The 24,543-nt window shown below is 49.7% G+C and overlaps 1 protein-coding gene across 1 annotated transcript in view; it reads right to left on the bottom strand.

The window, feature by feature from the left end:
* Positions 1-1,893: 1,893 nt before the first annotated feature.
* The window catches only part of Kif25 (kinesin family member 25), a 37,403-nt gene continuing 14,753 nt past the window's right edge, over positions 1,894-24,543 (bottom strand). The window contains exons 6-14 of the mRNA XM_048421353.3: positions 24,102-24,138; positions 14,888-14,955; positions 13,871-13,945; positions 9,889-10,038; positions 5,486-5,662; positions 4,735-4,886; positions 3,482-3,652; positions 3,003-3,158; positions 1,894-2,152 (exon numbers count right to left, since the gene is read on the bottom strand). Coding sequence (XP_048277310.3) covers positions 1,962-2,152; positions 3,003-3,158; positions 3,482-3,652; positions 4,735-4,886; positions 5,486-5,662; positions 9,889-10,038; positions 13,871-13,945; positions 14,888-14,955; positions 24,102-24,138 — 1,177 coding nt within the window. The 3' untranslated portion in view covers positions 1,894-1,961. The remainder of the gene's footprint in view (positions 2,153-3,002; positions 3,159-3,481; positions 3,653-4,734; positions 4,887-5,485; positions 5,663-9,888; positions 10,039-13,870; positions 13,946-14,887; positions 14,956-24,101; positions 24,139-24,543) is intronic.

Raw genomic sequence — 24,543 nt, 5'->3', positions numbered from 1 at the left:
GCTGACTAAGCTGGGCAAAGCTGAACCCCGCTGGTCCCCTTGCTCAGTCACCGGCTGGGACAGAGGTAGGGCAGGCCAATGGTTCGGGCCTTGGGACAGAAACCAGAAGTCAAGGTTATAGAGTGTCCAGGGCCTGCTGACAGCACCTTCGCCCAGTGCATGCTGAGTCCCTGACAGGCTTGATATGTTGAGCTGATGCCCTGTCTGGGGTTTAGAGTCCTCAGGGCCAGTTGCTGGTCATTTAGGCTCCTGTCATCTAGTCTTGGGACACAGGGACATGTACCGCTTTGTACTCAGAACACAGCATAAATATTTCTTACCTCCTTGGTAACGTGGGGGCACACAGTTGTGCAGGGCACTGAGGGCAGAATTGAGGGATATGGTCACACTTGCCGCTGGGTCTGCAGAGACCAATCTTTGTCTTGCCTGACCTGTGGCCGCAATGTCTGACCTTCAGTGCTGAAAAAGGCATGGTGTACTGTCCTAAATCAAAACATTGATCTCTCCACAGATCCTAATCCTGGGGACTTCCTCTTAGTCATGGTCAGGGCCCATCTTGGCCTAGAGACAATAAAGGAGCAAGAAGCTACCCTGTCTGCAGCCTTACCTCCCTCTAACCTCTCCACCTGCATCCCAATTATTGGCCAAACCAGTATCAGTGGACGCAGGGGTCAGCCTCTGGTGGTGGCCAGCCATATCCTGGCTCCCTTCATGAGGGTACTCGGGCTCCTAAGCGGAATCCCCAGGCCTCCTCGCCTTTGACAATTCCCCTGCAGGCCCTGAGAGGGAGCATGCTCTTCTGCTAGAACCCTTGCCTGGGGGAACCCATCTCAGGCAAGTCCCTCCTATATGCCCTGATGGGGAACCCTCCATGGGTTTCCTGGGTGTTCTGGTGGCCTCATCAGCCCCTGTTTCCCCTCTCATCTGGGGTTCATCTCTACTGGCTCCCATTCTGTAGATGAGATCAACCTGAGCAGAGGGGGATGGGGGACAGGGGAAAGATGAACCCTCATCTGACTGTTCCTCTGTAACTACACAGGTCCAGAGTCCCCATAGTACTGTGTGTTGTGTATCTGGGTTTCCGTGCCAGCCTGGAAAAGCTGGGGCACATCTCAGACCAGCTAAGAACCGAGAAATGGAGTTCTGGTGCTAAAACTATTTCCTAGTAACATGCCCTCTTCAGCTACAGATAACACCAAGGGCAGGTGGATCTACCAGTCCTCTGCCATGTGACGCTGAGGCCAACCTGTGCCACCCCTGGCATCCACACTGGAACTGACTCAGGCTGGACTCCAAGGCAAGAGGAATGCATTGTCCTCTCTGTCTAAGTGCCAAGATCCCTAACAGCTACATGCAACTCTATAGAGCACAGCCTGAGGGCTTGCCATGGTTTCCCTTGAATAAGGGTCTCTTGTCACTTATGCCCAGCCATGTCACACTTATGTCACATAACTCCCTACGGAGGATTAGAACTATGAACGCACATCTCTTTGGTGAATGTGACCCTGGCACTAGGCTAATTCTTGCAAGGCTCACATAGCCTGTGTTGACCCTCTGGGTTTCCACCTCCATCCCAGAGCTGGGAGGATGGGAACGGGGCTTTAGATTGGCTGAGGCACAGAGATGGAAGCAGGCAGAGCTCATGGACGACTCGGGAACCTTAATGTGCAGATGCTGGACCTCGCTATGCATCCCAAGGTGACAGACCCAGCCTCATTACAGCCTCCCTCACTGTCTGTGTGGCAGACAGTCCAGCTCCTTTTCCAGGTGTGTGCCTAGCCACTCTCCTGATCCAGGAGAAGTCTCCTCTCTGGCCACTTTATTCCCCTGTCACTCTAGGTTCCGGGGATCTGGGGCAAGGTTCATCCCAGGCCCAGGGAGCAAACAGCCTCCTCGAGGCCAAGAGAACACTGTTTATTTCTGAAGTACACACATCCTAAAGCAATGACATAAAGCACATCTCAAGGAAGAGTGGGTGACCCTGGCAGGCCCATCCCTGACCTCTGCATTTGGGAGCTGCGTGGTCTCCTTCTGGGTGCTCTTCGCTCAACCTGCCGCGCTCGAGCCCCAAAGTTTAGGCCCCGTAGAGTCTCTGCCATGTGCTTCTGCCCGGGGGATACACACAGAATCATCAGCAACTTTGCATCACCGCCTTAAAAAGATTTAAAGATGTCAGGTGTAAAGTATGAAAATGACGTTTCTAAGTGCTAGATGGCGATTTGAATGGAGAAAGTCTGCCCACACTCCGAGCAGGGACCAGGGGCATGGAGAAAGTCTGCCCACACTCCGAGCAGGGACCAGGGGCATGGAGAAAGTCTGCCCACACTCCGAGCAGGGACCAAGGGCATGGAGAAAGTCTACCTACACTCCGAGCAGGGACCAGGGGCATGGAGAAAGTCTACCTACACTCCGAGCAGGGACCAGGGGCATGGAGAAAGTCTACCTACACTCCGAGCAGGGACCAGGGGCATGGAGAAAGTCTGCCCACACTCTGAGAAGGGACCAGGGGTATGGAGAAAGTCTACCCACACTCTGAGCAGGGACCATGGGCATGGAGAAAGTCTGCCCACACTTTGAGCAGGGATCATATCCTAGCAAACAAGAGGTAAAAGTCAGCAAGGTTCTGTGTTGGAAGCCACTGAAGGGCATTCATCCCTCAGTGGGGCCCTATCTCCATAGCTTAGAGACCCAGTCACGGACTGTGCCTGCCACAATGAAGAGATTGATGCTGACAGTCCCCCTGAAGAACTCTGTAGTCTGGGTGAAAAGACAGAGGAAAGCCCGCTGTTCAGGCCACCCTGCAGCATAGCTACCGCATAGTGCCAGCCACGGTGACTAAAAGTCTGAAGACACACTGAGGACAGGACACGGCAGGGGCCTGGCAGAGCCGTAACTTTGCCAAAGGCTGTATGTCTTGGGCAAAGGGACAAGCAGGGCTAGGAATGCTCCCTAAGGCGTGGCTCTCTGTCCCCTCTGCTTTGAAGCCTCTCAGGAAAACGAACCGATGGAATCTTGGAGCAGGTGCGTGAGCTTGCTGTTCCGATAAGGGATGTGGTCACAGTGCTCTGACAGGGCTCCAAGGACATCTGCGAGGGCAGCCAGACTCCGGTTGATGAAGGAGGCCTCCTTCAGTGCCAAACCAGTCACCCCCGACACTGCTGGAGAGTGTGGAAACCAGCATCCTGTGAGCATGGACTCAGGACAGGAGCCAGGCCAGCAGGGTGGTCCTTGGGAGGCACCGTGCAACCTGCCCAGTTTCTGGGGAAGGTACCATGGCCTGTCGGTCATAAAGATGAGTTCCCCATTTGGGTAACTGTTGATAGCAGTTCCTCTAGGCACTGCAGCGTGAAGGGCTTAGCTTCTGGCCCATCAGAAGGTAACAAGGGTTAACACAGCCTTCTGCGCCCGCTCACAGTCTACTCCTGTGCTGCCCATTGCTGAAGCTGACATTCACCCCAGGGCAGTTCTGGTCCCTGCTCACCTGCACACTCACTGCCGGCCAAATCCACAAGCTGCAGCTTGGCCAGCACCTGCTCAGCTTGGTCTGCAGAGTCCACTGGAACGGTGTGCGGAGATGAAGCCTGGGGACGGGCAGTCCACCAGCTCCCTGCCCCTGCTTTCTTCTGGAGGGAAGCCTGGCTGGACCGTGGGGCTGGGGCAAGGAGAACAACAAGCAGAAAATTCACAAGGGTCTGCCCAGCCTTCTGTCAGTGTGAGAGCTGCGAGTCTGCCCTTCAGACCAGACTTCTTGCTCACTTGTGGATACAGAGTTAAGAAGTAGAGTGGCAGTCCCTGCCCCTCTGGGGGGGGGGGACAAAGGCCTCTGTGCCCCCAACACTGAACAATGCTATTGGAACAATAGTATTGGAACAATGCTGGCAGTGGTGTGAACTAAGTCCTCAGACCAAGCCGCTGTCCTTGCTCAATAAGCTCTTGCAAACTCTACAAAGGGCTTCCTCATCTTGAGGTATCCATCCATCTTGCTGTGTGCTGTTCCCAAACATGTCTCTTAGAAACACTTTTGTTTTAGGCTTAATCAATCTGTCCTTGTTGTGCAAAACAGAAAACAAGCCTTCTTTTGTCAAAAAAGAAAGCAGAAACCACAGGTGGTTTCATTACCTAGAGGACGGCCGATGGCATGGTGTCTGGGAATGCTTTGGCAGATAGCTGGGGCTCTCTCAGCATCATGAGGCAGGGGCTGTCCAAGCCCCACAGTGGTCAGGTCCTGCAGATGGCTGTGGCTAATTGTAGCTGGGCTGTTACTTAGATCTAATAGATTACACTACCCTTGCCAGTCTCTTCCCTGGCAGAATCCAAGATGGAGAATGTCTGTCTACACTAACCTTCCATGTGAATGAGAACCAGCCTTCAGTGTGACCTGCCGTGCCCAGGGCTCTGCAATCCTGCGGTGTATGTAGGGTGCTCAGAGCAATAACTGTCTAGCATGGCATGCGAGGCCACGGGCATACTGTATTTAGCTGCTGGGGTGAGTCTCATATGGTCAAACTCTGCATGACTCAGGTGGCCGACCCCTAAGCTGCTGCCTTAGCAGTCACTGGCTTTTTACAATGTGGGCTTTGTCTTCATATGTGTGTGGGGGTGTGTTATACGCTAGACAACCGACGCTCAGTGCAATGCTCACTTGGTCCTGAGCGATACCAAGAGAGGCACCACGGTGGTTTTCCGGGAGTGACTGCTATACCTTGAACTGACCTGGCACAAGTGTCAACTTACCAGTGCTGCCCAAGGAGGAAGCTGTGGTCAGTGTTGCCGTGACAACCAGGTGAGATCGGGAAGAGTTCTGGTGTACCAGGGTGGGGTGTTGCACTCTGAGTTTCACGCCTCTGTGGATGAGCCCCACAAACTCCACAGCACTGGTGACAGACCTGGCAGAGGACACCCCAGGCTGATGTGGGGAGAGAAAGCTGCTCTGTGCACAGGTTAGCCTAAACTTACTCAGCCAACAGACAATGTGAACTAAGTGTGTCAAGTTCAACACAGATTGGCAGACCTGGAGAGATAGACCTGTAATCACAAACACTCTGCAAATACAGTAGGGGCTTGGGATCCTACTTCAAGTAGTTCAAGGCTAGCCTGGTCTATACAGTGAATTCAAGGCTAGCCTGGTCTACACAGTGAGTTCACGGCTAGCCTGGTCTATACCATGAGTTCAAAACTAGCTTGGTCTATACAGTGAGTTCAAGGCTAGCCTCGTCTGCAGAGTGAGTCCAAGGTCAGCTCGGGCAACTGAGTGACACCCTTTATCTAAAAAGTGAGGAAGGCTAAGGATATTAGCTCAGTGGTGAAGACTTTACCTGAGAATAAAACTGCCGAGCTTTGAACCTGTGCAGCACACCTGCGGCACACTCCATGAACGACTTCCTAGGTCGGCAGCACTGGCTCCATTCCACGCAGGGCTGGGAGTGCACTGCTGTAAGGTTAAGGACCTATCTTGTCGGGGTGCTGGGCCCCATAAGAAACTCACCTGCAGGTCAGCTTGGGTACTTCTGAACGTCCCTCCTGGGTTGTCACTGCCTGGCACTTAGCCCCAGACATGACTGCAGAACCATCTTTGGCCAGAAGGTCAAAAATGTTGTTGTTATAAATTTCTACGATGGAAACCTCAACCTTTGGACTTCTTGAAGGGTTTTCTGACATGAGCCTAGGAGAAACACAAGATTTAAGGAATCAAGGAAACTCAGTGGCCCCTCACAGAAAGCATTATGGGAATGGCTCCTGAGGGCAGATGGTTGCAGTCCCAGGAAGCACAAGGCACAAGACCTATTAAAAATGGGGTGTGACCCCACCAGCAGCAGGGTCACCGGGGAGAGAAGACCTGGAATCCTGTGGGTGAAATCTATCTTGAGAATAAAGCTACCTCATAAGGGCTGTCTGTCACCAGCTGCCGCAGCAACGGGGCCTTTGGTATCGAGTACCCACTCTGTGAAGAGCTGTGAAGGGTACAGCTTAGGTCCAGGGGCCTACACCTGTCCTTCGCCACACACAGTGCCCAGCAGCTGCAGGCCATAGCTCCTGAGCAGCTGTCCCTCTCAAGGTTAGTTTAGTTAAAGGCCTGATTGGTGAGTTCCTTCTTTATATACAGTCCAGAGGCTGCCTAGGAACCACCTCAGGCTCACAGAAGGCAACTTTGTGACTTACAGATAAAACAGCAAAGCCCAACATGGCAAACGTGGCTACCAACACTCGCCTTTCTTCTTCCCTCCCCATGTTCTCCCAGCTGCCACTCTAGGCTGGCATGGGATCTCAGGAACAGGGATCAAAGGCACTGTTATTGGTCTTTGGGGAGTCCTGGCTGCCCCGACACCCGAACAGTAGAGACAACCGGCCTTGACAACTGCGTCTGCTCAGCAAGCTATTCTGAGAACAGGGATAAGAGGGGCCGTCCAGAGGGATGCTTCAGGTCCAACAGCTAGACTGAGAACAGGGCTGTCACGGCCCTGTCCTACACAGGCTGGGAGACAGCATGGTGTATACAGAACATGGCTGCACAAGCTGTTGGCTAAAGTCTACAAACTGTGGAAAACAAGTCAGAAGATTTAGCACTCAGTGGCAAAGCATTTGGATGGTGAGCTGTGCATGTCCTGTCTCCCACAATGTGGGCACTGTGATGAAGTTTATGAGGGTACCAAGGCTAGATCTATGTGTTCCTACCACATGCATCTATGTGTTCCTACCACACGCATCTATGTGTTCCTACCACACGCATCTATGTGTTCCTACCACACGCATCTATGTGTTCCTACCACGCATCTATGTGTTCCTACCACACGCATCTATGTGTTCCTACCACACGCATCTATGTGTTCCTACCACACGCATCTATGTGTTCCTACCACGCATCTATGTGTTCCTACCACACATCTATGTGTTCCTGCCACACGCATCTATGTGTTCCTACCACACGCATCTATGTGTTCCTACCACACACATCTATGTGTTCCTACCACACGCATCTATGTGTTCCTGCCACACGCATCTATGTGTTCCTGCCACACGCATCTATGTGTTCCTGCCACACGCATCTATGTGTTCCTGCCACACGCATCTATGTGTTCCTGCCACACGCATCTATGTGTTCCTGCCACACGCATCTATGTGTTCCTGCCACACGCATCTATGTGTTCCTGCCACACATCTATGTGTTCCTACCACACACATCTATGTGTTCCTGCCACACGCATCTATGTGTTCCTGCCACACATCTATGTGTTCCTACCACACACATCTATGTGTTCCTGCCACATGCATCTATGTGTTCCTACCACACGCATCTATGTGTTCCTATCACACATCTATGTGTTCCTGCCACACACATCTATGTGTTCCTGCCACACACATCTATGTGTTCCTGCCAGACATATATATGTATTTCTGTGTTTCTGATCATTGCTTGACATGTAGGAAAACCTGATGTGTTTGGGTTGGTAAAAATGACAAGGGAAACTAATCCAGAAGGATCAGTATCACCTTCCAGGGTTAGAAGGGAGGGAGAAGGGTACAGGATAGAAAGACACTCCTCCCCCTGCAGACACACACCAGAGAAATGTCTCTGACACCCAGGCCTGATGTTCCAGTTCCATATGTGGGTAGAACGGACAGCTTGTGTTTGTGGAAGTCCCACACACGCCCTGACCTGACTGGAGGAAATAAAGAGCAGAACACTCTCCGTATTTCAACTATGATTATCCTTATAAATGAAGGAAGTAAGGCAAGGGGGCGCTGGGTCCCAGTCTGTCTCCCAACTGAAAGAAGAAAGACTTCCAACTCTGTCAGGTTTGTTCTGACCCAGTATGTCACTGTGCCCCAGGGGAGGCTTCAAACAGGGCCAGATGCAAGGGCATGTTGGGCTAGAATGTCCCACAGAGGCTCATGTATTTGAACAGTTGGTTCTCAGCTGACAGAGCCATTCTGTAGAGTATGGCCTGGTTGGCAGATGGAGGCTAACAGGGTGGCCCTTGAACATTACACCACAGCCCTGCCCTGGCCTAAGCTTCCTGCTTCCTGATGGATGCCATGTGAAGTCGCATTACCAGTCTGTGTTGTCCCAGTCACCAAGCTTTCCCCACCCTCTGGACCATGACCCCAAATCAGTCCTTCTTCCCTTAAGTTGTCCCTGGCAGTCTGTCACAGGGTAAATAAAACACACCCTCCAGGAACGAGGGACCTCAAACATTGCTCAGGAATGGGACCCACTGTTAGGTGAAGCTGGTGGTCTGATTTCTACATAGTCCCCTGAGTTTCCTAACAGCCAGCAGGTCTTCCCAGGGCTCCTCAGTCTGAAGCCTTGGGATCCTTCCGGACTTCTTCACTGTCCTGATCATGGACTATAGTCTGAGTAGAGATGTGACCCATTGCATGCAAATGCCTGCTTTAGATTCAACGTAAATGCACCCTAAAATGCAAGGTAAGACTGAGGAACGGACTCCTTTAAGCAAGCACATGGCTCATGGGAACTTAATAAAGTAAGGGTGATTTGAAGCCAGGTTTCTCCATCTACAAAGATTTTGTTTCAGAACACTATTGCCAGATAAGCGGCAAGCCAGCAGGAGCAGAGCTTACCTATCAGGAAAACTCCCTGCTGGATGTGTAGACAGGGAGCCTCCTGAACATCTACAGATCTGGGTCAGTAAGGGTAGAGGCCTGGGTCCCTCAACCCTCAGTCACTAAGGTCAGTTCTCTGAGCCATCTTGAGACAGACCCCTTGTCACTCAGACTGCCCTTGTGCTATCTCTAGTTTGCCCTGCTGGGAAGAGGCAGGACAAAGCAAGATGTCTCCAGCAGATGGCACGCACAAAGCCACCCATGCGCACTCTTTCCACATGGAAGGAAGTGTCTGGCTGAGACAACCCCCTGAAAAGGGTGCCCTCAAACTCTGGTAATGTCCAGCAAGTTAAAGACATGATACCCTGTGGGTGTGGGCGCAGGTTCTGAGGGGCCACTCTCACCCTCTAAGCTACACATCTGAGATTTGCAGAGGGTCTGCCCCTGCAGCACAGTGACCCAGGCTGGCAAGTCTCCTGGAAATAGCCACGAACAGTGGAAACTTAGCAAGGATTTTGCAACATTCTTTCCAGAAGCAGTTAGTACATGCAAACTGATAAACACATCTGCTCACGTGCACAAATATTTAATGAACGCTGGTTTGCACAGGCGGAGGTGGGGGGTTCTTACGTCATTGTCTGGCTCTGGTGTTTAGGAAAAGGGCAACACAACAAGAGGATCCCAGAAACAAAGCCACTCGCAGGGGTAGGAGCCTGAAGGAACTGGCCTCGCTGCTCTGTGGGGCTGCTGCCTGCAGGATGTGGTCCCCAGGATCCAGGACTCCACTAGAGACGTGCAAGGTCCAGCCTCAGGTCTATGTAGACCAGGAAAGTGTCCTCCCAAAGGAGTTCTGACGACAGCCACAGAGCAGATCACAAGGCTCACAGTATCCAGGCTGTCCCACTAAGACTACTGAAGACCACCTTTGGGGTTTTCCTTCTAGGACGACTTTGTTTGGTAAAATGATTAGCAGTAGCAGCCGGCACCCTCTGGAACAGGGGAGCCTCTGATGGGCCAGTATACAGGAACGTCTACCATAGCTGACGCACAGGCTCCCTAGGTCCTCTCTCCCCAAACACAACCTTATCTACCCCTCTCCTGTGAACTGTCTTACTCAGAGCTTGCTCAGGGACTTCTCCCCTAACAACAGACCTCCCATGTAAACCCATGGTGAGAACTACGTGTCAAGAACACCCATAAGCGAGGATCTGCTGCTAGGGATGGTCGAATGGCCCCTGACAAGCCAGTGGCTTTGCCCACCTTCCAGCCCCGGCTTGTTCTCTCAGTGCCCACCCGCCTCCCCTGAGGTCTCACCACACAGTATACCTGAAGAGTTCCTCCGCTGCTCTGGGGATGATCCCCAAGTCGTCACGAGCACCTGATCGCAGCGCAGAGTCATCTTCAGAGTGGGGCCCCAACATGGTGTAGCTTTTCCCACTTCCAGTCTGTCCGTATGCCATAATGCAAACATTATACCTGAAATCAAAACCGATTTAGTACACAGACTACTAATGGAGTCTGGAGGCTTCTACCTGGGCACAAACGTCAGTGCTCCTTGGAGAAACTCTCATTAAGCTAAGCTCAGCTAACGTGCCCTCAGCAGGCCCTCGTCTCAGCCTCAGAGAGTCTTTCCCAGGGCTTGGCCCCTCTGCCAGCCGGTGGCTTACTGTCACTTTCTACCCTGTTAATTCCCAATGTGGTTGCAGGGTGGCTTTATATACATTCACAGTCCTAAATCAGGATTTTAGACCTGACTGACATAAAGCTTGCACGGTTTCCTCGGAAGGGGTGCATAATGAATCCAGCACTGCACCTTTAGTTATACTCAGAACAGTCACTTTTTAAGTATTTCCCTCTTTTACATTCATTTTATTTATTTGCTTGTGTATTGTCAGGGGTGGGGGTCACTCCATGGTTTGTGTGTCACAGCACATGTGTGGAGGTCAGGGGTCACTCCATGGTTTGTGTGTCACAGCACACGTGTGGAGGTCAGGGGTCACTCCATGGTTTGTGTGTCACAGCACATGTGTGGAGGTCAGGGGTCACTCCATGGTTTGTGTGTCACAGCACACGTGTGGAGGTCAGGGGGCTGCTCCATGGTTTGTGAGTCACAGCACACGTGTGGAAGTCAGGGATCACTCCATGGTTTGTGTGTCATAGCACGTGTGTGGAGGTCAGGGATCGCTCCATGGTTTGTATGTCATAGCACACGTGTGGAGGTCAGGAGTCGCCCCATGGTTTGTGTGTCATAGCACATGTGTGGAGGTCAGGGGTCGCTCCATGGTTTGTGTGTCACAGCACACGTGTGGAGGTCAGTGGGCTGCTCCATGGTTTGTGTGTCACAGCACACATGTGGAGGTCAGAGGGCACCTTGCAGGAGCTGGTTCTCTCCTTCCACCATGTGGGTTTAAAATTATATTTAAGTTTTCGGGTTGTCTTGGATGTAAGGAAGCAGTCCTCCTGACCCTTACTGCCCAATGCATACTGCAGATGTTACCAACGGCCTCTTGGAATCACCTGGCAATTTTCAACAGCCCATGTACTCCTCACCTTAGAAATTCTGACTCAGTTATCTCAATTCAGATGTATCTGCTTAGCCTAGCAAGTTAAACAAGTAAGAGTCACTCTGATAAATGGTTTCGTGAAAGCGTTCTGTGTCGTATCTGCAGCCACCGGAGAGAAAGCAGAAGCCTCCGAGGCTTACCACTCCATTCTTCAGGGATCAGGGACCTCGAGGAGAACACAGTAGGGCAGGTCTCTCAACCACCAGGTGCTTTCTGTCTGGAGCTGCAAAGACTCAGTGTGGACCACATCCCACACATCCATCACCTTCCTGAAACCTTCCTAGGCACTTGCCCCAAGTGTGGTGGCTTCTGCTTGCTGGAAACCAGCGGCCAGGCTCCTGGTGGGGCCGAGCCACTGGACATGTGGAGCTAAAGAAGCCTGGCATTTAAAAAGATGCCCTGGGCTGGGTTTAAGACGGAAGAGCAAGTCTGGTAGGTGGTCTAGCCGCAATGCCCACTCTACTTAGCTAAAGGATGAACGCCGACCAGAACCTCCCTGTCATTTCTGGTGAAGGGTCTATTTTGGACAGATGTAAAAACAGATCCGAAGCAGGAAATGCATCCTGGATGAGGGAGGATTGGCCCACGGACAAGTGGCAGTGGAGAAGATGTGGGTGTCCCAAAGTGGACGTTCCTCTGCAGATTGCCAGGTCTCTGGCCACACAGCACCCTGGCTAAAGCAACTCTGTGGTGATGGCAGCTTCTACTTTGCTAGGAAAGTCTTCTTCGAGAAGTTTGAGAAAGACTTCTCTACCAAAGTTTCTCCCAATGCCCTCAGGCTCCGGGCCTCGGCTCAGAGCATTGCAGTACAGAGAGCCTCTGCTCCACAGCTCTGATGCCTGCCGGTAACCAGCAGCTGGGCTCTCCAAGATCAGAAGCATGGTTCTCAGAAAACAGCTCCCAGTCGGACACTGGTGCTCTCAGTCACTTCTAAAGTGGTGAAGAATGTCATATATCCTAACATTTCCTTTTTTGTTTCTGGTCTGTATGACCTGTCCGCTGAGAAGAGTTATTGAAGTCACTGACTGGTTCTGTGTTGGGGTTAATCTGAGGGTCTATGCTTAACAAAGTGTTTGTATGAAGTTGGGTGAATCCAAGTTTGGCACATATGTTTACTATGTAATGTTCTCTTAGTGGACATTACATAGTGACCTTTATTTCTTCTGAGGAGTTCTGGCTTCTAATTTGTCAGGTATTAGAATAACAAGATTTAACCAGATTGTGATGGCGCATGCCTTTAATCCCAGCACTCGGGAGGCAGAGGCAGGCAGTTCGAAGCAAGCCTGGTCTACAGAGGGAGTTTCAGGACAGCCAGGGCTACACAGAGAAATTCTTCCTTGAAGAGCCAAAGGAAGAAAAGGACAGCAACACTTGCTTGTTTCCTGGTTCTGTCTGCTCGGGATGCTCCTTTCCGCTCTTTACCCCTCGGTGCTATCTGTCCTTGAAGGGGAGGCAGCCTCAGCAACAGAAACAGCTCCTGTCTTCAACAAGCTAGCTTGCTTTTTCTGGATAAGGAATTGAAGTTATTAACATTCAAGGCCATTATTAAAAGATGTGTATTAATTATTGCCCTTTTAGTGTGTGGCGTTTGTTTTCTTAGGCCTCCTTTGCCTAACAACTATGCAAGCACCATTTGTTTCCACTTGTGGGTGTGCTTATCCTTCTGTCTGGCACCAGGCACTCCTTCCAGGAGTCTCTGTAGGGTTGGCTTGCAGTTCATAAATTCCTTTAACCTGCTTTTGTTGTGGAGTGTTTTTCTTTCTCCTTCAATTAGGACAGACAGTTTTGCAGGGCATAGCAAGTAGTCTGGGCTGGCATCTGTGGTCTCTCACTGTTCCAAAGCCTCACGGCTTTTAAAGTTTCCATTGAAAAGTCAGTTGCAGCCTTAAACTGGACATATATCCACCCCCTCTAAGGCTCAGGGGACATCCTGGGAAGGAAGACAAAAGAGGATGGGGGCAGGGCTGTGAGCTGTTATCTTCTGAGCATGGCATCCATTACAATCACGTAGTCATGGAAACTACAGCTGCCTACGGCAGGCCTACAGGAGACTGCACCTTTTAACCAGCAGCAGACATGAGGAGAGGCTCACTGGGCCTTTCCCTCTCTGCTGAACTATTGGTTACTGATGGATTCAGGGGCAGGCTGAGTCCTTGTCTTCAACTGTGGGCCCAATGCTGCTGAGTCCACCAGCTCCATTGGCTAGTTCCAAACCTACTGCTATACAGATGGACCTGGTTAAACTCAGTGGGTCACACACAAAACAACACTAACATAGACAGAGACTTAGGGAAGTAGGTGCTAACAGAGGTAAGAGGAAGATGATCAGAATGCAGTGTGTGTGTGTGTGTGTGTGTGTGTGTGTGTGTGTGTGAGAGAGAGAGAGAGAGAGAGAGAGAGAGAGAGAGAGAGAGAGAGATGTCAAGTTGAATTAGCAAAGACAAGATGAAACGAATCTGGATGATTCTAAAGCCTCACGTGGTGAAGAAAGCTGCTCTTCCAGGCTGACAGCGAGCATGGTGACTGCAGCACAGCTCGGAGCCCAGAAGCTGGCCTGATGCTAGCCTAGTGCTCACCCCGCTCTGCTCCAGCACAGTCTCCACTGACAGACGCTGAGCCACGCTGCGGCAGCATCAGCTCTCCTGCCACTCCCCCAGCCCCTGAAGCTCCAGCCATCCTATGGCCAGAGGGGCTCTTATGTTTAAATGCACCGTGGCCCTGGCTTTTGGAATATCTGAACTCACCCATCCAGAAGGGATATGAGGAGGGGGCGCACATCTCCAAACACCGCTGCCTGAGGTTCTGCCGGGCCGTACACTCTGGGGGTAAAGAGAGCGCCACGTTACAGAGGCAGAGCACCAATGCAAACACAGAGCCCTGGGGAGAGCATGTCCTACAGCTTCCCATAGGGAACGCTGTCAGACAAGGGTCAGAGGAGAGCTTGCAGTCTATAGAGCTTACTGCCTGTGGCTTCTCAAGCTTGCAGGGGGTAAGGGAGAGCAATGGCAACATTAGTGTGTAGGGAGGGCAAGGGACCCTTAGAAACAGACAATCTTTGGTGGCTTGGGCTCTTCTATCCTGTGCCCTGGCCTTGTGACTGGGATGACCACAAGGTCCATGGCAATTCTGGGCAAGCTCTGTTGGTCCTGTCCCCTCTAGACAGAGGTTCTCAACCTGTGAGTCATGATCCCTGGGGTTTCAAACGGCCTTTTCACAGGGGTTGCCTAAGGTCATCAAAAAACACAGTCATTACGGTCCATAACAGTAGCAAAATTACAGTTATGGGATAGAAATAAAATAATTTTATGGTTGGGGTAAGGGGGTCACCACAACACGAGGAGCTGAATTAAAGGGTCACAACATTAGGAAGGTCGAGAACCCCTGCTCTAAAGGCTCGCTCACTTGCTGGTTGGTCCTGAGGGGTGGGCTGGGAGAACCTGGGTATCTCCAGCTATGGGGGAGGAAGAGGCCCTGGTGGGGCAGTAAGCAGAGCCTAGGCACTGGGGTCCCATCTGTCCTGTCTTGCCTGGGGGATACCATGACATTGAGCCCCATGGCTACTCACTGTTACCCTGACAAAATACTTGTTGCCAAAATTGGATGACTAGGGAGAGATTTTTACCTGGAGCACTACCATATGGCTCATTTGTGAACCCAGACACGGAAACTGGTAGATGAGGCCCACATCGTCCTAAGCCCTACGGAGCTGGTGTATCTGGACACTGAACCCAGCTCTACACTTCTCCTTGAGATGTTCTCACCTTTCGAAGTTGTAGGTCTTCTCAGCAGGAGGGCGGCCAGGAAGCACACACCTCACCAGGACTGTTTCCTAACAGAAGACAAAGCAGAGCAGGCAGATTCAGGCAGGCCTCCATTAATCAAACAGGTCAAGGCTGGCGAGTGCCGCCCAAGGCAACTCCAGCCGCTGCTTGTCTCTGTCGGCGCTTTCCCAGGAATGCAGATCGGGCCGCGCAGGAACAAAGCTGTGTAACAGAGGCAGCAGCTAGAGCCCTCGGGAAGTGGCATTTGCTACCTGGCCCTTCAGAGATGGGCTCTGCTGTAGCTGTGGGGTCCAAGGAGCCCGTCCTGCTGAGGGCACAGACATCTCAGATGGGGCCCAGGTCCCCCCGAGGACAGGCAGTCACATTACATAATCACACCTAATAGAGATGAACTGCCTAGTCTTAAGCCACACCAACTTTAGGTCTCGTTGAAGAGAGAAAGCTTAAGAGAGGGTCTATGTAGACCAAGATGGCCTCAAACTTCGTACAATCTTTCTGCCTTTGCCTCCTCAGGTCTCCTTTCACTTACAACTTATGAAGAGAAGCCAAGGCATTCCAGGGGGAGGAAGAGGGGATAGCTTCCTCCAGCTAAAAACAAGCCTGGGTTGTTCCTAGTCCTAACATAAATATGAATTCACAACTAAACAGGGGAGTGGGGAAAAATAGACAATAGAGTCAGGGAGACAGAGAGATGTCTGACTCTCCACCTGCAGGATAAGACTGGGTGGGGGAGATGCTTCCAGAATAATGTATAAGGGGAGCTGATGGACGGGTTCCAAGGGGGAAAGGTTGGCACACAGACTGACTGTCTGATCCGAGCTCAATCCCTGGGCCCCATGCAAAGGTGAAAAGAAAGCTGTTCCGAGTTGTGTATACATACACAGAGACACACACAGATACACACACACACAAATAAAGTTCTTAAAGAAAAATGCATAGTATGTATGGAGATAAACGTACACATCCATGTGAAAAGTGATGCCTATTTTGGGAGCAGAGCTACAGGCTACAGGACCAGCAGCTCTTCACTCTAGACGTGGTCACGTGTCATTGTCTACTGCTAAAAGATCTGTGGAGGCAACAGGAGTACAACGTGCTCCATCCAGTCACTGTCATGGCTCCCCGACGACCCCCACACACGCATAGTGACAACAGCAGGCACACCATGATGGCTCCCCAACCCACCCTCACACACAGAGACAGCAGCAGGCACACCATGATAGCTCCCTGACGAGACACACACACACATACACACACATACACACACACATACATACACACACATACACACACACACACACACACACACATACATACATACACACACACACTGACAGCAGCAGGCACTCAGTGCATCTTCAACTATCTCTGCAGTCAGGGCAACACCACAGGCATCCCAGCCATGTAGGTGCAGTGGGTTACGGAAGTACTTTCAAACGATGGCCTTTGGCAACCCATCTGAGAGTAGACAAAGCTTTGATTTGGCCTACAGAGTCCCTGGACTTGGTCTCTCCTGCCTGCAATTTCTGCCCTGTTCAGTGTGGTCATGGCTGGCACTCCCCTGTCCTCAGACCAGCACCTTGGACATTTCACACATCATCAGTTAAAGGAGGTAGCAGGTTCCTGAAGGAAGGACAAGGAAAGTCATTTTCTACCAGGCCACTGAGGCCTTGCTTTGAGTGCTCAGCTGGAGTCCCTAGGCCAGGCAGCAACTTCAGCCAAGATTCAGGAGCACGGACAGGGTAGGCCAGTCCACAGGGCAATGGGCTGTGCGGGAGAGGCAGAGCTGGGGTGACAGGACTACCAAATCCACGGTGGCCTGTGGAGTCACGTGCAAACTTGTACATCTAGGTGGTGATGCCATCAGGGAGGGAGTCAGTGTACCGCGGGTGCCACTTCTGGGAGCCCCTCTCCTCATAGGGTCCACACACTGGGTGACCATGGCTACCTTACCACTGTGCCCCTACACACCGTGCTCTATCCCTGGGTGGCTCTTAATTCTCTTCCCATCTAGAACCCTGAAACATCAACAGGGGCTTCTGAGACCAGCCTGACGGCTCCCGGCAGGCTCTCACTGTCCTCCACTGACCTTGACCTCACTGTGGCAGGACATTTTTACTGTCAGCCACAAGTGACTCCAAGGCCCCAGCATGACACATACCCAGCTATCTTCAAGTTAGCTTCAACCCTAAAGGAATGTCAGAGTTAGTCAGGAATATGCCTAAGCTATTGGCCAAGCAGTACTGTAATTAATACAGTTTCTGTGTGATTATTCTGGTCAGGGTGGCTGGGAAATGAACAAGCAGCCTCTGTCTACATAAGGCCCTCAACAACGCACCAATCCTAAGATATGGTGAAGAGCTAGGCTCCGGTCCCAGTGCCCTTGAGCCCCAGGGCAGTGGCAGGCCCAAGTATGATATAGCACAAAGGTTACATCGGGACCAGGACCTGAAAATATGTGAGGAGGGTATCCCAGCTGGAGTAAGGGGGTTAGAAGAGGCAAGGGGTGAGGGAAGGAGATGGGTCACCTCACCTCGAGGAGGTCCTTCCCTCATTTGCTGTCAGGTTCAGGTTGGTGACTGTTAATATGTAGGGGATTTTGTAGCTTGTCCAGGCATATAGCCTTCTTGAATCTGGTGTGTGCTCAAGTCCCATAGTCACTGGACGACAGAGTTTCTCTGTGTCCCATGAGCTCTGAAACAAGGTGTGCAAACAGTGGAAACAAGCCTCCTCTTTCTCTTCAAAGCTCCCCTTACTGTTGCTAACTGGCCACAGGTTCTCTTGCTGCCCCAGCTTGCCAGGTTCGAGTCACCTTCTCTGAGCTTCCTCCCTGTATACCTCCCTCGGTACTTGTCGGCCGCTCCTCAGGCCCGTTCTCTTTCTCAGATTAGGAACAGGACATCTCTCAAATCTACCTTCTGCTATGTCATGGATCGACTTTGGGAACGCATGTACAACAGCTGATGTGGAAGGCCAAAGGACAGCCTACTGGAGAACAGACATGGTCTGGGAGTCACGGAGACAGTAACTGGCCAGGTAAATTCAGGTCGCCCACACACTATCTCTATGTAGAGATGAACAGTGACACACCTTCTCAACCACGTTCTCAACCGTCTCGGCCCGCACAGCAGTCCTTTGCTGTGCTGTTTTACTTCTACTGAATGATGGATACACAGGGCAATGCCTGGGAAAGCCCTGGGACCCACGGACCACATTAGCAGCTGCCTTGGATTGCAGTTACCTTCCAGGGACAGAACATGCCTTAAGTTCCTTTTCACGCATTAGCTGAGCTGGTGAGGTCTTGCCTTGAGGAAATATGGCCTCTTATTAATGGTGCTAATCTCCTTAACAATTTTAGCCTCTCTTCTAACATAAGCATTGGCTCTAATATTAAACTTGCCAGTACCCTTTTTCTCCATGAACTGTATGTTTTGTATTTCTTTCTGCCCCATTTGCTGTTTTTCATTGAAGACTTATTAAGAATAATTACTGATAACCACATGCCAGAGTCAATATTGGACTCTTTTGAAATCACCACCACCAAATAAATTAGTCCACTACTTTTAAGTTTAGCCTCAGGCAGGTTCTTAGGATAAGGATAGAAGGAAGCTATATTTTTTTAAAAAAAATAATAATAATCACAAGAAAGGTCTTTAGCTGTTGTTAAAAATATTGTTCCCCTCTGAATCCCCTTGACCTGGGCTTCCACAGTCTGCATGGCCCTTGGCACTCCTGTCTTCCAAGCTCCTACTAGGGCAACCCACTAAATTCTTCTCACAGCATTCAATCTCTTCTAGTTCAAAATCCCAAAGTCTTCCACACTCAAAAAACAAAACAAAATACCAGCATGGCTAGATGTTGCAGCAATAGTCCACTCCTTCATATCAACTTCTGTCTACTTTTAGATTTCTGCCATAAGACACCATGAACAAAACAACCTATAAAACAGAGTTTACTGGTGCTTAAGTTCCAGAAGGTTGGGGTCCATGATTGCAAGGCATGGTAGAAGGAGCAGGAAGCTGAGGACTCACACCTTGAACCGTAAGTACAAAGCAGAGAGCGTGAACTGGGAATGGGGCAATGTAGCATGAGGGCCTGCTTGTCACCCCAGCCATCCAGCTAGCTTAGCCCCGAAATAATCACACAGAAACTATATTCATTAAAACACTGCTTGGCCCATTAGCTCAGGCTTATTATTAACTCTTGTCATGTATATTAACCTATTATTCTTATCTATGTTAGCCACATGGCTCAGTACCTTTTTCAGCAGGGCAGGTCACATCCTGCTTCTTCAGTGTCTGGTGTACAGGACTCGAGGAATAGGCTTCCTGCTTCCCAGAATTCTCCTGTTTTCATTGTCCTACCTCTACCTCCTGTCTGGTTTTCCCCTCCTATACTTCCTGCCTGGCTACCAGTCAATCAGCTTTTATTTAAAATGTAATTGACAGAATACAGGCAATTCTCCCGCACCAGGGCAAGGCTTTGAAACTTCAAAGCCCACCCCCCAATGACATTTTTCTTCCAGAAAAGCTACACCTCCTGAATCTACCGAAACAGCATTATCAACTGGGGACCAGGTATGGGGACCAAAACTATGTAGAACAGCTCATTCAAAGTGTCATAGGAATTTAGGAATCCAAGTCAGTGGCAGGAAGAACCTCCACTGCAATCCACCGGTGTTTGTTGCAAAGCCAACAAGCTGTTCTCCTGGGTCTTTCAAGTGAGAGGTAGATCAAATGAAAAGTGTAAACAAGCAAGCTGTAGGGTTCTCCAGGACAAGGGCGGCCACATGAGTCTGCTCTGACTTAAGGGTAAGCCGAGAGGTGCTGGGCAATGAGATCGCAGGGAGCCGACAGAAACTCAAACTCTTCAGGTTTTGGGAATAAAAATATCATGAAAGCCAAGAGATGCAAGGCCACTCACTCACTCAGCAGATAAGAGTACATGCAGTCCTAACATGCAGACCTGCTTAGTAAACAGTTTGCATTCTGCTGATATGTCTTAAACACAACCCAAAATGCTACAATCAAAGGAAATATCTTACTTTGCTGAGTAAGATTTGAAAACACTAAGACCTCCGAATGTGATGAGTGGAATTCGAGCAGGGCCCTGGAGGTCTGCTAAGGGATGGTAGAATAAAGAAGCAATACAATCTGATTTCCCCACCAGCTGGCAGAAATCTGCCCAAGGACGTGTTTTCTCAGTGGATAATTCATGAGGGTTGACCAGAAGGCTGTAGACTAGAAAGGCTAGAGTAGGTGTTGTTTAGCCACTGGTACTCTGAGAGCTCACCTAAAGAATGAGAGAAAAGGCTTGCAATTTGAGAACGGGATGTCTTTGTATTGGGGGGTAGGGTTGTTGCTTACTTTTGTTTGTAACTCCAGTTGTCCTGGAACTCATCATGTGGTCCAGGATGATGTGGAACTCACAGAGATCTACTCTACCTGCCTCTGCCTTCCAAGTGGCGGGATTAATGATGTATGTATACCATGACAATCAGCTGTGGAATGTCTTTAAACCCCAAGTCTTGAAGTCTTTTTTTCATAAGTCTCCTTTTGCTTGCCTTAGCAATGCTGGTGCTTAAGGCAATACAAGGTGTGTGGGGCAGAACAAAATATACTTTGGGGGCTGGTGAGAGGGATCAGAGGTTAAAGGAGTTTGCTGCCAAACTGACAATCTGAGATCTATCCCTGGAACCCATGTCAAGCTGGGAGGAGAGAAGCAACTCCTGCAAGCTGCCCACTGACATCTGCATATGTCACATACAAAACAAATAAATGTAATAAAGATAGCTTTAAAGAAAAGAATTTTAAAGACCTTAAAAGTGTTTATTTTCAGAGGCTCTGTTAATTTTTGAAACAACTATTACCCTTCGTAAAAACGAAAAATATAAGGCCATCAAATCACTGATTAAAACTATTTCCAGTGTTGCTGAGATCTATGATACACTATCTTAAGACTGATTCCCATGAAACAAGCTTTTGGAGCAGACTGTAACCAACAGCCTTCAGAGCAGAAACTGGAGAGATGGCTCAGTGGCTAGAAACACTGGCTGCTCTTGCACAGGACCTGGGCTTGGCTCTTAGCACCGATGAGGCATCTCCCAGGCAGCTGTAACTGCAGTTCTAGAGTATCCAACCCTCTCCTGACCTTTGCAGGCACTGCATACACACACACACACACACACACACACACACACACACACACACACACACTCACACACACGCAGGCTAACCACCAACACAAAGCAGACAAACAGACTCATGCTGCCTGAGCGGCCACACTGAGTCTTATAACCTGAGAGGATGGTCAGACTCACTCTAATGACCTGAGAGAAGGGCCACACTGACCCATGTGACTCGAGAGAATGGCCATACTAGCTCCTATGACTTGGGAGAGTGGCTGCATTAACCCTCACGACTGAAAGAGTAGCCACACTAATTCTCATGACCTAGAAGACTAGTCACACTATGCCCATATATCCTGAGATCTCAAGTTAGACACAAAACTGCCAGTATTAACAGTCAGTAGCTTTCTAAATTCATTTTGTGATACATGCAACAAGTTAGAGCAAAATATAAAACCAGCCCAACCCAATATAACTTGAGTTTTAGACTTTCTAACGTGTACACTGACACAGAACGGGCAGTGCTAGGACCAAGGCCCTGCGTTAAACACTAAGCCCGCTCCATCTTGTATTCTTTTTTTTTTTTTTTAAATATTTATTTATTTATTATGTATACAATATTCTGTCTGTGTGTATCACTGCAGGCCAGAAGAGGGCACCAGACCCCATTACAGATGGTTGTGAGCCACCATGTGGTTGCTGGGAATTGAACTCAGGACCTTTGGAAGAGCAGGTAACCTCTGAGCCATCTCTCCAGCCCTCCATCTTGTATTCTTGCACACACGCCTACTTCTCTTTTTTTTGGCACAGTCTAAACTGAAAACGAAAACCACCTCAATCTACCTGTAAAGCTACCATGTGCTTCCTCAAAGGACAAGGACTCTTACAACACACTCAGCATCTTATTCGTCACTCCTTGTGAGGTAAGCGCTCCTTGAAGAGCGGCTGAGCTCGCCGCGTTCTGCTGCTAGGACAGAAACAGCTGAAGCTGGGTAACGCACCAAGAACTTTGTTTGGATCTTTTGTTGTTCAAAGATGAGGTGACCTTGGTGGCTTAACCTTTGTCATAGTTCTACATCACATCATACTTGGCGTGTGTGCCTGAAAGATCTCATGGCAGGATGAGAAGGGAGAGGCATTCGGGAACAGTTTGACCCTTTTTATAGCAACCAGTTCTTGCTACACAGGCTCCCTCTAGAAGTGACCTAATCACCTTGCAGTAAGCACCATCTTTGTGTGTGTGTGTGTATGTGTGTGTTTGTGTGTGTGTGTGTCACATGAATGTGTAAGCATGAAGAGACCAAATGAAGGCATTAGGTATCTTGGTTCATCACTCTCTCTGTACTACCTCGAGACAGCGTCTCTCACAGAAGCACAGGTTTGTCATTTCATCTAGGTTGGCTGGCAAATAAGCTACAAGGATATGCTTCTGTCCTGCTGCCCCACTATGATAAGATTATAGCACATGCATAACTGGTTGGTGCTAAGGGTTCATGCTTACCTAACAAGTGCTCTTACCCACTGAGCCATCTCCCCTGCTCCAGGCCCTGTCTCTTAAAAACTATCCATTCCCAATACACCATTCTGGGACCAAGCTTCCAGCACAAGGCCCTTTGGAGGATGTTCATATTCAAACCATGACAGTTACAGAACTTGCCATCCCAAGCATGCCACTTTGACAGAAGGGTGACTTCTCATTAAAGGCACTTGAGAACAGAGGGCACAAGGGCATCTGACCTCTCTTTACTCATAGAATCTAGAGATGGAAGTCCTCGATCTTTCTTCAAATTTGGAGATGGATGCCCCACATAAGGGTGGTTTTCTCACTGATGGGAGGTCAAACTTGGGTAAGCAGCTTTTATCTATCATATCATATACCATACCATATCATATCATATTATATCATATCATATCATATTATTGACTGATGGCATAGGAAAGCATTTATGTTTTTCCAAGCCCCCAGATGTTCCCAATACCCTTCACAATTGTGTCTTAGAAAACCACATGGAAATCACTGTGTAACTGGAGCTGTATATTATAGCCTCTCCCTTCTCTACTCTATCTTTTTTTTATAATGCACATTTATTTGTTAGGAAAATAATATTCATTTTCTAGTGAGGCATCCTTCACTGCTGTTTAGTCCTCAGCATGCTGGTCTGGAGACACAGCTGGATACAGGTATCATGTGAATAGCATGTGGGCCTGTCATAAGGACATGAGATCATCATATCTCCAGTTCAGTGCATGCTACTATACCTTCACAAAGACTCTGTCAGCCCCAAGGTGGGCAACATCCACAGAGGACTACTGGGAGGGCCCAAAGGGCTACTGGTGATGTTCCAATTTCATCTTTTGTTCTGAGTGTCTTAGCTGGGATCACCCACAAGGATAAACTTCCCCTCAGAAACTACTTATTTCTACTGAAATCTATTTCTCACGGGAAGGGGATCACAGATGTATATTCTTTCCCTCCACTTCTCAGAATGTACGGAGGCTCTAGGTTCTAGTGTAAGGTAATCAGTGTGTCTGAAACAGTGAGGAGCTTAGAAGCTTTAGCATCATCTTGTATTTCAGTTGACTTTAGTCCTGCCCTGAGATCTGTTTTCAGCCCAGCATCTCTTGCATGCTACATTCTACATGCTGAGTCATGGTTATCATCTGTGAAACCTCCTTTATCATGGATACAAGGGGCCCAGCACAGTCACCTAGGACTTCCCCAACCTATGAGCATGATACATGTCCAGCCATAGTTGAGTATTGGGCTCCCATTACTACCACAAAGTCTGTAGATAAACCAAGATACTAGAGGAGATTAAGGAGAAAGAGTCAGGCCTACTTCAAATTCAGAATTGTAAAGTCCATAGTTCACTTCACTGCTTTTATATTTTCTCAGTGACCGAAATCTTAGCACTTGCTTTCTTGGTCTTTTGAACCAGTAGGCCAAGACTGGTCAGCATGGCACAAAGAATGAAACCAATGCTTCCCAGTGTAGGGGGCCCAGGACACCGGGATGTGATGCAGCAATGACAGCATCTCTGATGTCACTCACTAGGAACTACTTACGTCATCAACAGCATGGACCACTTCTCCAGGGGTGGTGCTGCAGAGACAAGACAGCGGTTATCAGAGCGCTATTGTAAGCCACTTCTTCCTGAGCTCTCCCCTGATGCTCGGTCCCCGAACCTCTGTTATACACCCCACCTTTCCTTTCACATCCCCACCTCCTGTGTGTAACCTGAGGGTGGGTCAGCTATGGGCTACAATCCACGCACTAGGTGACGCTCCCCCCACCCTGCCACCCACCAGTTTTAGGACAGGAATGATTAGGAAAGCAATGTCAAACTGTGTGCCTACAGGAGCTCCAATGCCTACAAGAACCAGGAACCTGAAAAATCGGTATGTTTCAGAACAAAAATTGGAGGAGAATAAGCAACCAGAGCGTCCATGGAGGTTCTGACCTAGGAGGGAAAGGAACAGCCTGTTGACCCAGCCATACTGGAAGTGT

This window comes from Myodes glareolus, chromosome 1, assembly GCF_982192425.1.
Source record: "Myodes glareolus chromosome 1, mMyoGla1.1, whole genome shotgun sequence".
Lineage (NCBI taxonomy): Eukaryota > Metazoa > Chordata > Mammalia > Rodentia > Cricetidae > Myodes > Myodes glareolus.
Note: the sequence above shows the minus strand (reverse complement) of the source record. Positions and strands in the feature narration are given on the sequence as shown.